Below are 15,280 nucleotides of genomic sequence, written 5' to 3'. Positions count from 1 at the left end.
CAAAAAAAAGTTTTAAATCAGCGCATAATTTTTAAACATTTTTTGTTATTCCCAACCAACTCCGTACTTAATCACCACACAAAAATCCAGCCCCTGAAGTTCAACATTGATAGATGTGGGCAGCATGTTTTGAATTAGAATTAGAACTTGAATCTCTAAAGTGTGGAAACATTCCAATGGCCCAACAAGTCCACACCGACCCTCTGAATAGTAACCCACCCAGACCCATGCCCCTTCCCTATCATCCTATATTTACCTCTGACTAATGCCCCTTATCTACACATCCCTGAACTCTGTGGATGATTTAGCATGGCCAATTCACCTAACCTGCACACCTTTGGATTGTGGGAGGAAACTGGAGTGCCCAGAGGAAACCCACGCAGACACGGGGGAAGAATGTGCAAACTCCACACAGACTGTCGCCCAAGGCTGGAATTTAACCCAGGTCCCTGGCACTGTGAGGCAGCAGTGCTAACCACTGAGCCACCATTTGAAATGAGAAATATGGAAGTCACTTATTCCTTCGAATGCACAAGTTTAAGTGGAGTACAGAAACCAAATTAACTGCACAAATCACTAATTTATTTTCCAATGGTTCATAAGGTAGCTTTTTTTAAGAAAGGCATACTAAACATTAGGCTGTATTTCTAAGTGATAATATTTGAAAAGTAAGGTTGCTACAGAGAACTTTTATCGAACCCTAGACAACACTTAGAGTACGATGTGCACTTCCTGTAATGGAAAGGATACAGTTATGAAAATGTGGGTGTACTTTACCTTTAAGAGAGGTAGAAGCTAGCCATGATAGCACCAAGTGTTTGAATAAGATATAATGTAACATGTGGTCCAGCTACTGGGGTAGGTAGAGCTGAAAATGTGTTGCTGGAAAAGCGCAGGTCAGGCAGCATCCAAGGAGCAGAAGAATCGACGTTTCGGGCATGAGCCCCTCACTTTCTCCTACTGGGGTAGGTAGGCTAGCTCATTGCCTGGAGACAAAAACAGATTTGAATTAGGCCAATCAGTTTAAATTATACCCCAACAAAGTACCAAACTCCAATCAAATTTGAATTTAGTGTATTGACAATCTTAAAAGCCAATGACACAATCCAGTGCTTTGGGTGTATAAGACTAGGGAAAATTGAACAGTTGAGGGGAGAACTGCCAAGCCAACAACATCTGCAAACTGCCCAGAGAATAGCTCTCTTAAAGGTACCTTTATCTATCAGTAACCTATGAAGCAGAATCCCCAAGAAGAAGAAAAAAGACAGGAATACAGAGAAGAACTGGAAGCTGCCTGGTTTTGAGATAAGAAGGTGTGTTTTGTAAATCTTAATTGTCAATTTTATTGGACTAGTATTATAGAAGGGAAGGTAAGAGATAGGTTAGAAGAAGGAGTTGAAAATAATTGTATGTTAATTATTCTCTCTTCTACTTTAAGAAATAAGATTTCTAATTTTTACTTTAAATAGTTCTTGGCCTCTCGAATTTTCACAGATTACTGCATGGGATAAGCCTTTTCTGTGTTACTGCTTTAAATTAAGCAGGAGTGTTTACCCCATGTCGTAACAATATAGAAATGGAAATTGTACATAGATTATCTATAAGGATGTTACCAGAAACACATTGACATGGATTAGTGGTAATATCACTAAACAATTAATCTAGAACTCAGCTAATGTTCTGGGACCCGGCACAGTAGATGGTGGAATTTGAATTCAATAAAAGCTATCTGGAATTAAGAACCTACTGATGACCGTAAACTATTGTTGGTTGTTGGAAAAACCCACCTGGTTCACTAATGCCCTTCAGGAAAGGGAATCTGCCATCCTGGCCTGGACTGGCCTACATGTGAGTCTAAATGCACAGCAATGTGGTTGACTCTCAATTGCCCTTAATGGCTTGGCAAGCCACTTAGTTTTGTCAATCACTATGAAATTTCAACAAAGAAATGAAACACAGTCTACCTGGCATTGATTTCGACATTGGAAAAGACAACAGCAGAAACAACTCTGTCAACTCTACAAAATCTTCCTTGTTAACATCTGGGGCCTAGTGCCAACATTGGTATAGCTGGCTCACCAACTAGTCAAGCACTAGTTTAACATAGTCAAACTTATGGAATCATATTTTACAGGCAATGTCCACGAAATCACCATTACCATCTCTGGATTTATCCTGTCCAAATAGCAGGACAGACCCAGAAGAGGTGGCAGCACAGCATAATAAAGTCGAGAGAGTTGCTATCAACATTCACTCCAGATCCTATGAAGTCTCATGGCTTCAGGTTAAATATAGTCAAGAAAACTTCTTGCTGATCACCATATAACGTCCTCCCTGGCTGATGAATCAGTACTCTTCCATGTTGAACAATATTTGGAGGAAATACTGAGAGTGGCAAGAGTGTAAAATGTATTCTGGGTGGAGGATTTCCACCAAGAATGGCTCAACAGAAGTACTACTGATTGAGTTGGTTGGGTCCTAAAGGAAGGATCTGCAGCAGGTGATGAGGTAAAAGATGAAGAGGGAAAAGCATACTTGACCTCATCCTCACCCAACCTGCCGACTGCAGATGTATCTGTCCATGACATTGTCAGTAAGTGTGACCAATGTACAGTCCTTGTGGAGATAAAATTCAGCCTTCACATTGAGAATACCTTTGGTCTGCTGTTATGGCTGCAGTAGTTATATGAGTAGTCCAGTCGACTTTCTAGTCCATGGTAACCCAAAAATATTGATCATGTAGGGTCAGTGACCTGTTGAACCTGTTGAACTTCAAGAGGGGGGAATGAAGATGGTCATGGAGATGGTCATTGCTTAGCACTTGTTATCAGACCAAGCCTGGTATTTTCCATTTATTTCTGTATGCAGGAACAAGCTGCTTTAGTTTTTGAAAAGTTGAGTAGTGTACTAAAAACTGCAATCATCAGCGAACATGCCCACTTCCAATTTTGTATATGAGGGTTTATCTTTGAAGTGATTGAAGATGTTTGGGCTGAAACCACTACTTTTGAGGAACTCCTGCAACAATGTCCTGGGGTGGGATAATTGCCCTTCACTGGCCCCATTTTCTTTTATACTATCCAGGATTCCAATCAGTTGACAACCTCTCTGACATTCTATCATTCCAACTTACCTCTGGAATTCAGCTTTTTAATCTATATTTGTACCATGGCTGCAATGAAGTTTGGAGTCAAATGCCCTGTTTCCATGATTTCAGTATTTATTCGTAAACCGTGGAATCCTAAATTGATGCACAAAAGACTTTGTAGTTTATTGGTACATCTGGAGTAATCAGATGCTTTTGAAAGGAGCAGATACGTTGTTTTTGTGTATTCTAACACCTTTATACAACAAACCAAAGTACAAAAGTGAAACTTTTTGATCTTTTCATGTCATTGTATTGTAGCATGTTCTCCATCCTTCCTCCTTTTATGCTTCACTTGGTCATCAGAAACTCCATTAGCAGCAAAGACATTTACACAAATGCAGTGAGATTCTTCATCTCTTGACTCCTTTAACTTTTTTTTCCTTTCAAACTTGTACTTTTCCTCTTGATCTGTTTTTAATGCCTTCAGTAAAATCTGATTGCCAGTCTTATCTGTTCTGGTAACTACTGGATATGCCTATCTCCAAGTACCTTCCCTTCAACCTTCTGTTTTGAGTCCTGATCTTGTTCACTTTATTCATAACACTGACTTCAAAAGCCTACCCAAGCCTCCTGACTCCCCAAAGCTTGTCCATCATCTACAACGTGCAAGTCTGGAGTTTGATGGAATACTCCCCACTTGACTGGATGTGTGTAATTCCAACAGCACTCAAGAAGGTTGACACCATTCAGAATAAGGCAGCCTGCTTGACTGACACCAATCCCTTCACTACCGTTGCTCAGTAGCAGCAATAAATCTATAAGATCCACTGAAGATATTTAACCCTTATTCAGCACATTCAAAACCCACAACTGCTTCCATTTGGAAGGACAAAGTCAGAAAGTACATGGGAATGTCACCACCTGTAAGTTCCCCATCCACGATGTTCACCATCCAAACTTGGAAACATATTACCATCCCTTCTCTGTTGCTGGGTCAAAATTCCAGAATTCCTTCCCTGACAGCATTGTGGGTCAACTTGCAGCATGGACTGCAGCAGCTGAAGAGACAGCTCACCGTCACCTTCTCAAGGGCCACGAGGGATGGGGCAATAAATGTCAGCCAACCTGCAATGCCCACATCACACAACTGAATGGAAAAAAGGTTGTAGTTTTGATAGCATTAGGTGCAGTTCATATCTAAACATTAAGGTAACTGGACATGCGTTTATTATTGTCTGTGATTTGTTTGGCCATTTTTACCATTTCATGTTTCCATTTTATTTTTGGCTGCATCACTTGTAATTCTTTAGTCAGATGCTGATTTGTCATTTTACCTCAGCATTAACCTGAATCTAGAAAATACTTCAGCGCAATATTGTAAAAGAGGCCATTATCAAATTAAAGTTCAATGAAGAAACCACATTTCTCCAAAAATAGTTTTGATTCTTTTGGCATAAAGTGAATATTCACAGCAAAAAGTGTTCCATTCATTGTGCATATTATCTTCAATTTCACATTATCTTTGTTGCTGTTACTCCTTTCAAAATGATGATCCAGAAAATCCCATGGTATGCTTATTCCCAATTATGAGCAATTGCCAAAAAGTAGAGAAGTCCTGCAGTGACCCTCAGAAGAAGAGACTTTCTTCAGACTAATAATGTTGATGGAGAAAATGGTTTCCACTACTTAGCAACCAAAGCAACATTTGTCTGTTTATTCTGAATCCTGATAGATTACCGCCTATCATACTTTGAGCCACAATTATTTTGCTCCACCAAGGTCTTTGAGATGACATTTTTGCCTTTTTTCATTACCAGTTGACCCCTCCTTCAAAGAAAGATACTGTGAGTAATGGCACCCATTCCACCCTCCAAATTGGATACAGTGCCAAAATGTTTTGCTTTCCATTTTTACTAAATATAATGCCATGACATCATCTGCTTGGTATTACATGTATTTTTCCAAATCAGAACATCCTATTCTTTAATGTCCTTGTTGGTTTCACCAAGACAATACAACAACAATGTTTTGTTTATTAGATTGTAAATTACCTTGAAGCCTTTAACTCCAAAATTGCAGAATATTCATGTCATTATTGCAGTGTTTTCAACTGGTTTCTCAGGCGTATAACGCTTGCAGTCTTTGGGTATGATGCCCTTCAGCTGACAATACCAGAGTTATACAGGTCACAATTTTGGATCAGATGACATTTTGTTCTCTCCATCAGCTTCCTGAAAGTGAAGGGATCTCATGAATATTTTATGGCCTCTTTTACAGTATTGCCCTGAAGTATTTTCTAGATTTAGCCAAAATGCTTTGAGCTAGCATACCTTTCACTGTCCAAGGGTTTTGGTGGTACACAATTAACAATATTCATCTAAAGTTTGACATTTTGTGGGAGTCACCTCCCTCTGCCATTCTTCCTTTCTTCCCCTTGCCAAAGTAGTCTCTGCTAGGAAGTGCTCTGAATCTGGGATTTTTACATCATTTTGGATACACTGTGAAGTCTCCACAACTCTGAAAACTTGTATTTAGCCCCTCAAACCTGCTCCGTCATTCAGTAACAGCATGACTGATCTGCTCCAGGCCTTAGGTTTTCTTGCCAGCCCAACCCAATATTTCAAAAATATATCTACCTCTACTTTAAATACTTTCAGTAATTTAGCCAACACCACTCTCTGGGGTAGAGAATTCCAAATCTTCACTTTCCTCTGGGAAAATAAATTCCTTTGCATTTCAGTTTTAAATGAGCAACTTCTTTTTCTGTAGTTACATCAACCAATTTGAGATTCCTTATTTGTGGAAACATCTCAACATCTATCTTGTCAAGCTCCATCCAAAGTCTTGGACATTCCAATACAACCACCCATCATTTTTCTAAACTCTGAATAAAGGCCTAACTTGCTCAGTTATTCTTAATAAGCCAACACGTTTATCCCAAGAATTAGCCTAGTGACTCTCTTTTGAACTGCTTCAATTCCCAAGATATCCTTTCTTAAATAATGAGACTATAATTTGGCGTAGTAGTCAAGTGTGACCTCACCAACACTCTGTATTGCTGTAACAAGACTTCCCTGTTTTTTTCAGACTCCAACATCCAACGTGAAGGCCAAAATTATATCTGTGTTTTTAATTATTGCGGCACTTGCATGTTGACTTTTTGTGTTTCCTGTGCAATAAAACCCAGAACTCAGTGCTGTACCTTTTTGAAGTTTCTACTTAAATAATAATTAGAGTGAAGTCACAATCAAGTCAGCCTCGGATTATACAGGGCTGATGGACTGAATGGCACACCCCTGCTGCTATTTATAATCATCTTATGTTCTGGATGACTGGTAACAGCTAGAAGGGGAAAGGAAAAAAGTGTACTTTCGGCAGGAAACCATATCTTTCTAGGATGATTGAGGAACATTTCTCTTAACCTGAACCTTAGCAAGGCATAGTTGTCACAGACAGCTGTGATTCACTAAGGAGGTACTAATTGAAGTTGGCACTTGCTACAGCAATAAAATGAAATATCAAAGCAGGGCATGAATTGAATTTTGAGTGGCTATGAAGATAACTGTGGATATTTTTTATGCATTCAGCTCCTTCTTGATTCGAGCAAGTCAACATTTTTCTATTTGCTGCCCACCGTTGCACAAATGAGATCATTCACTGATTCATTCTCTCTTGAAAGAAAGGGGCAAGTGGAGTGAATGTATAGCTTCAGAAGGATCAGAGAATTTTCCATATTACAGTGTGCTGTTAAGTACTTGGATGTTGCTTTGCTGAATGTCAACTCTGAGCTGTATTGCAACTAAAAGGATTTCCATTCCCACAAGTTCCAGTTAGTGTGCTGCCATTTACAGGGTATCATTCTGGGCAATGTTTGGTATTCTAGCAGCAGTCATAGCAGCTTCATTCTATCATAGTCCATCGTATCATCATCTTTTCGATCACCATAGCAAGCCAGAGCTTTGCTACTGGATGGCAAAGACGATCCTTCGACAATGTGGCACGTGGTTTCAGTGTGCAGCCCATACTTGTGCACACAGGGAAAGCTATTTTTCCACATAAAATGTGATGGACAAGGTCATTAGGGTGTTAAATCAGTGCTTGAGCTGCCTGGACTGGTCAACAGCTTCAATAGTGCATGCACTGAAATTTATGGTTAACGTCCAATGTACAATTTTGCCATCATGTGGAAAAATCTGTTGCCATCTGATATACGATGGCTATCTAAAGAGTGGAGGAGGAAGAGAAAGAATAGATGAACTAATAAAGCCTCTTTCTCTGTTCAAAATTGCCTAATTCATATGTCTTACCTATAAATGTATTCCCATTCCCTGTTTGCCAACAGTCCCACATCTTGTCATTCCCTGTTACAGATGAACACAGTATCTGCTCAGTTAAAATAGAAAAATCATAGCCTCCACAAAATGAACATTCCAAAGAATTTTTATTGATCAAACTATGCCCTACACCAGACAGACATCAATTAGTCCCTTTTGCATTTCCTTCGCCCTTCCTGCTTCTGTTGCCTGACTGCAGGATGACCTTGAGCAACTGAGGTAGTCAAAAACCTGAATCTGAACTGTACCACAACCTTCCTGACAGCAGTAACCTGAGTTTAAATGGCAGCAAACTTAGCTTCCATGTGAGAAGTCTGAGCTTCAGAGATACTAATCTTGCATTGTGGGATTCTGAGCTTCCACTGCAGCATTTAGCTGTTGATTGACTTTTGCTTGTGTTGCAAAGGAAATTGAATCATCAACCATCATACATTATGGTTGGACCCACAAGTGGACTTATGGGTTCAGCCACCACTTCATACTGGGAAGGATGAGCTCCAAGTCTCCTCCATGTTTCTTGATATTGTCACAATGGAACCAGGCCTGCAAATCCACTTGGTATTGTCCATATTAATCATATTTTTTCTCTTGGTTATCCCACAGATGTGATCATTTGAGTCTACAACAAAACTTGTTACGTGACCAAGCTCTCCACCGAGCTGATGATCCAGTACCTGTGTCCCCAAACTTGCATGTTGTGCCCTTATCAGAGAACTGTGGAGCAAGCCTGTCTTCTGTTGCATCATAATTCACTCTTCCTCTTGCTTCTGTTCTCTTAATGAGTAGATTCATTAGTGAGACTGAATTCTGCTGTAAGTGATTGGTTTAAATAGCGTGGGCTGGCTTTAACTGATTTTAGCCTTACCTGAAGTTGATCTCTGTTGAAATGTGCAGTCAGATTACAAAGCTTTTACACAGATCGCAGACTTTTTGGCCCATCAGATCTTTACTAGCTTTCCAAATGACCAATTCATCATGTGCAACACTGCCCTGCCTTAGCAATTGTGCAAATTAAACAGGCATCTCAAAGTTGATGTGGAGGCATTTTCAGAGATGCCCAGAGTTTTCAGTGAAGAGAATGAGAGGTTAATATCACCAACTACCTTCTCTAGCCTAGTCAAAGTGGGTAAAAGTTTACAATAGAATCAGAACCCAACATTGAGGAGAAAAGTTATTTTCAAATCTCCATTTCAGGTCTCCTAATAGGCCACCTGTGACATTCATGGTTGGAATCAAACCTAGCGGAACAGAAGATGGTTCATGTTCACGGAGGTCAGTTATCTCATTGGAGGACATTACTGCAGGATTTTCTCAGGGTAGTGTCCTAGGCACAGCCATCTTCAGCTGCTTCATCAATGCTCTTTCCAACATCAAATCATCAGAAGAAGGGATTTTCACTCATGATTGCACAATATTCAGTACCATTTGTGATTCCTCAGATACTGAAGAATTCCATGTCTGTGTTTGGGCTGATAAGTAATAAACTGCATTCACACCACACAAATGCCAAGCAGTGACTATCTGCACTAGGACAGAATCTAACTATTACCCCACTACATTCAATGGCATTACCACCACTGAATGCCTCACTATCAATGTTATGGGTATTACCATTGATCAGAAACTGAACTGGATGAGCCGTATAAATTTTGCTACAAGTTACAAGAGAATTATGAAAATCGTGTTTTTATTGGTATTTAATATACCGTTATAAGTTAACTATTCATATGACAATATTTTAGCAGTTAGTTTTAACTCTTATTTATTTGGTCAGACCACATTTAGAGTATTGTGAGCAATTTTGGGCCCCATACCTCAGGAAAGATGTATTGGCCCTACAACCGGTCCGGAGGAGGTTCACCAGAATGATCCCAGGAATGAAAGGCTTAACATATGAGGAATGTTTGAGGACTCTGGAACTATACTCGATGGAGTTTAGAAGGTTGAGGGGGGATCTGATTGAGACTTTCAGTACACTGAATGGGCTGTACAGAGTGGAATTGGGAAGATGTTTCCAGTGACAGGAGAAACGAGGACCCGACAGCAGAACCTTAGAGTGGAGGGAAGAGTTTTAGAATGGAGATAAAGAGAAACTTCTTGAGCTGGATATTGGTGAATGTGTGGAATTCATTGCCACAGAAGGCTGTGGAGGCCAGTTCATTGAGTATATTTAAGACAGAGATAGATAAGCTCTTGATTGCCAAGTGGATTAAAGATTATCGGGACAAAGCGAGAAAAAGGGTTTGAGAAACCTATCAGCCATCATTGAATGATGGAGCAGAGTAGATGGGCTGAATGGCCTAATTTCTACTCCTATGTTTTATGGTCTTATGGTTTTTTTTTAAACATAAATATTTACATAAATAGGTTGTTACAAATGTAGGCCAGAGGTGAAGAATTCTGTAGGGAGTAACTCGCCTCTGTTGTCCCAGTGTTTGTCCCACATTAATAAGGTGCAAGTCAGAAGTATGATGGAATACTCTCCACTTGACTGGTTGTCCACGTGGTGAGAAATTGTGTATATTGGGGTAGAATAACTTTGACTGTGTGTGCATTGGCAGCTGAAAACGCTAATTCATTTTATCTACATGCACTGATTTCTCTAGTATCTCTAATCAGCGTCATGCATGTATTGTCTGCTCTAAATATTTTCCATTTGTTTTTGGCGCAAGTTGAATTTCATCATCACATCTTGCATTTCAACTAGGGTATTGGATAAAGTGTATACAGAAGAGTTACGTCAAGGGAGAAAGATCAAATGATATTTTTATGTACAATTAATCATTTACAATTTTTAAAATGTAGGATTATACAAATCCATTTGCAGATTCATTTTTTCTCTACTCCGAGCTCAAAGATGAAAGTATTCTGGACGTTCTAATTGAAAACAGGAACAATGCTAGAGATGTGGTCAAAAGCTCAATGAATGTTTTGTTTGTATTTGTAGAGGACTCTGATGAATAGATAGTTTTACAGTCAGTCAGTTTTCTTTACTTTGATGCAAGTTAATGTGTAACCGTTGCTTTTGACTGCTGTTAGTAGTGTACTCACGACAAATCACAAACTGATAAGGTGACTTTTAAATGAAAATGCAAAAATGAGTTGGCTGTTCTCAGGACTGCATTCAATAAAATTGTATGTACATTTGAAGCCATAGAAAATTGTGAAAATCTTGTTTTTATTTATACACTGTTAAAAGTTAAGTATTCACATGACAACTTTAAGCAATTATTTTTAAGTTTGATTTTCTTTAAGGACGAAATAAATAATTAATGGATCTGACTGCCTAATAATTCTAAAGAATCAGAAAATGATTTTCTTCCCTTATTATTGATAGGATTCTGAATTTCCAGTCGACACAAGAGTGAACCCATATCTTGCTCAGATGAAAGGCTCTCCCAGTAATTTACTTAGATCAGGTGGATGCAAACTAACAAAGACACTGAAAGTACATGAGCTAGCAGTGAGCTGGTAAGTAACATTATTTGTATATTGAGTAATTTTCACCAAAGAAAACATCGAGAGTTTGAATTGAGAAGGGATTTTCAGTGTGAGTGCAAAGCAAGTCCATTTTCAGAAATTGTTCTCATTCCACTTTTTCCAGTCGAACTGCAGGTGACAATACTCTTCCTGTCTCTCAAAATGCCTTTTGAAACTCATCTTTTCATAAATGGCTTATGGCAGTCCGCTTCATGTTTGATATCTAATATAACTGCAATTTGTGTTCATGCCACAAGCTTCTCATTTAAACCTCTATATTCCAATGTAAAATTGCAAGCTCCCTCAAAAATCTTTGCTTTTAGTCTTGTAGAAACAAAAGCAGAGATCATTAGTGTATTACAGAACAACCTTAATTATCCGAACAAGATGGGCAGGGAGTATTTTGTTCGGATAACTGATTGTTCAGATAACGGATAAAGTTTTTACGGGACCTTGAGACCTTGTTCAGATAATTTGAAATTTGGATAATTGACGTTCAGGTAACCGAGGTTGTTCTGTACATGTACAGATGTGTGATCTGATTAATGTTCAGGATGAGCAATCTTGTTGCTAGAGTTATATGAACAACGGATGAATCTAACTGAGATAAATATTTAAATAAATGTGGCACTGTTTACTTCGGTAAGGAGACAAGACTGCACACAGTACTCCAGGTGTGTTTGCACGAGGACCAACATTGGTCAAAGATTCTTCCTTCACTTCTATGTCATCTAAGGGTCTAGAAGTGAAAGGCTTCACAATAATGAAATGGGCATTACATCTTCCTTTTCCATGCAGGAATCCCTTTAATGCAGTTTCATTAGGAAGCTATATGACCAGATGCTGGTCAGCAAGTGCATCTGAAGCATGAGTACTTGGTGTAAGAAATATATTAGCATGGCAGTGTTTCACGCTAGCCTAATTGTGAGTATTTTATCTTTATAGGTCCTGTTTCATCCAAGTAGTCTTGCTTGCTTGCTATGGCTGCAAAGTGGATTCATTGACATTCCTGATGTCACAGGATATATTTTCTTCAGTTTGCAGTGCAAAATGGAAATAAGAAATGATGTATGCAGAACCCTAATCCTAAACATGTCCATTGAGCAGAATGGATGTGGTGAGAGTTCTTTCAAGGAGCAGCTATGGCAAAGTTGTGTCAGCGATATTCCATATTAGCAAGTGTGCTAGAATATACGCTTGAAACAGCATGTATATGGTTTTAATTTTTGACTTCTGTCCTTGCGTGAATTTGGGGCTAGGATTTATTATGGCCAAGTTAACAGCATGGACATCTCACTAACAATAGCATGTTAGGACAGAGTTGGTCTTGCATGTATTTGAATTTTGAAGAGATCCATGCTTATGATGGAGATGGTAGTGACCACATGTGACTGAGTCAAACTTACTAATATTCAATTACTCTTACTGGGAATGAGCAGTCCATTGAGTAATTGCTTCGTAAGTGTACAGTGATTATTACGTGGCTTACTCTGGAACATAAGAAGACTTTGTGAAATTTTCTTTCTGTCAAGAACCTCTCTTGCACAATGTTAGGTCTGTGTGCATGACCATTCATCCTTGTGCTCTGTAATTGATAGGTTCCTCCATAACTGTTTTGACATTTGACGAATAAACAGAGGCTTCCATCCTTTTCTCATAATTTCTTCTTCAGTGGTAATATCTCTGCTCATGACATTTTCCTCATTTTCTTCTCAGCTTCTGCTGGGTTATATTGTAGAGTAGACAACAGCTATTTGAGAGATCCTGCTGGATCATATTGGAAGGCACCATCTTAGCAGCCTAGGCACCTGAATCTTATCTTTAATGTCAATGACTGCTTCATCACAATCCTGGCGACAACAATGGCTTGTATTGTTGATGTTCTCTGCCTCAAATAATGGCTCTCTAAAGGATAACTGTAATCAACCAAGATCTTAATGGGTAACAGTATCTTCTAAAAGCTAACTTGGATCTGCATTGATGGTTGAAGTTGTTTGTGAAGTTGCAAAATCCTCTTTCAGTTGTGTACAGAAGACTTTATTAGGTTCACAAACACCTACACATTGAGTGAAAAGACTTTCAGTTGAGAAATGTGTCCACGGTCTGACTCGGGCCCTTATTGCATCTGGGTGCATCTGAAGCATGAGTAATTGGGTGCAATCAGTGACACCCTGCACCTGAAGGAAACATGGAATTTGGACAAAGGCCATGTCTCTCTGTATATAAAAGCTAAATTCAAAGGGAAACAAGTGTGCTCCCCAATCTGAGGGTATTTATTACTGCATGTGATGGCTATGTGCTGATGACTGGAAGAACTGGCACAAGAACTGTCAGCTGGCATGCCTGATGAGCTGTGGAAAGAGCCTGAGATACAGATATTTAGATTGTAAAGGTAACAGGGCACAGGGATTAGTATACTGTGGCTCCAGTTGTTGCTAGACTGTGCAACTGATGTCCGTGGCAACCTCAAGGTTTAGTTCAAATCTGCTCTGCCATTGGTTATTCATGAGCTTAAAGTAGGATGTCCTGAGTCTGTAGAGTCTGTACACAAGAACGTGCCTGCCTTTCCTCTCATTCCCCTTTATCCTTCTTGAAACTTGGGTCACAGCCACTTATTGCTGGCATCTGCTCTTCCTCTGGGTTTTGGGCGCTCATGATGAAGTGCTGCTGCAACCTTTATGTGAGAAGGAGCTAAGGGAGCTTCATCCCTTAGATGAAGCACAATGCGCCCTTCAAAAGCCTGAAGGCCTTCCTTATATCTTAATACCATAATCGGTGGGCGGAATAAAAAAAAATTATCGTAAAAGACCAGCACACCTTTCCACTTACTTCTTTTAGTAACAAGAAGCGTCTGACATTTAAAGTCTTCTCAGGTCTCGGCAGTAATTACAAATTTCCTATAACTACAGGGGTACATAAACTCTCCAAAGGGATACACAAGTCATCCAGAAGAGAGGGGATCCAAGATGGCGGCGACCCAGCAAGTCTGAGTCGATAGTGCTCCTCCCAAGACTTGGGCAAAGTGGGTCACCCGCTCCCACCACACTCACCAAATTTTAAAATAGTTTTTACTTAATGTAATTAGTTGCTTAGTACTGAATTTAAACAAATTGATCTCCAGTAAAAATGACTAAAGGGAGGGAGGCCTGCAGCTCTCAGCAGGCAGGAACCCCTCCCCCCACCCTCTCCAGCTGCAGCAGAGGCTTCCGCAGCCACCCCAGGGGACTTAGCTACGATGGCGAGCCTCGTGGAAATAATCTCCAAACTCGATGCGAAGATCAACGCCTTCATTGAAGTGTCCCGGAGACAATGGGACTCACTCTCGGCCGAGGTCGTCGAAAAAAAATTCATTTGCTGGGCCTTCCCGAACGGGAAGAGGAAGGCCAGCTTACTGTGTTCCTTGAACAGTGGCTTCCACAGCTTTTAAATCTGGAGGCTGGATCAGGCCAGGTAAGGGTGGAATGGGCCTACTGGGTTGCAATACGCGGGCCCGGCTCGAACCAGCGCCCACGCCAGTTCTGTTCTGGCTGCAGAGCTATAAGGAGAGGCAGATGCTCTTAGAAGCTTCCAGAAATCTTGGGAAAGATCCCCAAGCCATGATTTATAAAGGATCCAAGATCATGTTATTCCAGGACTTTTCCGCAGCTCTGGTCCGAAAGAGGAAGGCGTTTGATGAAGCGAAGAAGTGTTTAAGGGACTTAAATATTCAGTACTCCTTGTGCTACCCAGCGATGCTACGTTTTAACCATGAAGGGTCGGTGTATAAATTGGGATTGCTGGAAAAGACCAAGGAATTTTTGGACTCACTTAGATAAAGTGTAAGAGTTAATTGATGTTGTTTTGCTTTCCCCCCCACTCCGGTTTACATACCACTTTTTAAAATATATTAATCATTTTTTTTATCTTACTGTTTAATATTATCTTGAGGGATGGGAAGAGGGATTTATTTATTTGTTCTCTACTAAACGATTTTCTCCCCCCGTCTTTTTTTTTAATTCTATAGGCCGGGGGGTCTAGTTAATGTTGGTGGGGGGAGGCGATTACATTATCCTATTTTATCTCTGTCTTTAGGAATGGGGTTGTTTTCTCCTGTTATTTTGTATTATTATATTTAATTATTACTTGTTGAGGCTGTAATTTTATAGTTTATATGTTTATACATGGTATTAACATTACCAAATATATCCCGGTGTTGGTGTGGGGAGGGTGCTCACTCTCGCTCTGTAGTATATTTGAATTTTCTTCATCCTATTGAGGAGCGCCTGGGTCAAGGGTGGGGCACTGGTTGGGAGAGGATACGATGGACTTTAGGAAAGGAAGTGATACCCCCTGGGAACAAGGGGGAAAATCTCCATTTAAATACGTTTTATATTTTTTT

The 15,280-nt window shown here is 39.8% G+C and overlaps 1 protein-coding gene across 5 annotated transcripts in view; it reads left to right on the top strand.

Annotated features, from left to right (window-relative positions):
* LOC122551440 (sperm-associated antigen 16 protein) overlaps nucleotides 1-15,280 on the top strand; it is a 992,024-nt gene that overhangs the window by 114,911 nt on the left and 861,833 nt on the right. For all 5 annotated transcript variants that reach the window (XM_043693348.1, XM_043693349.1, XM_043693352.1 and 2 more), the window contains exon 10: nucleotides 10,760-10,893. In XM_043693348.1, the coding sequence (XP_043549283.1) occupies nucleotides 10,760-10,893 (134 nt within the window). The remainder of the gene's footprint in view (nucleotides 1-10,759; nucleotides 10,894-15,280) is intronic.

This window comes from Chiloscyllium plagiosum, chromosome 7 (assembly GCF_004010195.1).
Source record: "Chiloscyllium plagiosum isolate BGI_BamShark_2017 chromosome 7, ASM401019v2, whole genome shotgun sequence".
Lineage (NCBI taxonomy): Eukaryota > Metazoa > Chordata > Chondrichthyes > Orectolobiformes > Hemiscylliidae > Chiloscyllium > Chiloscyllium plagiosum.
This window is presented reverse-complemented; position numbering and strand designations above follow the sequence as displayed.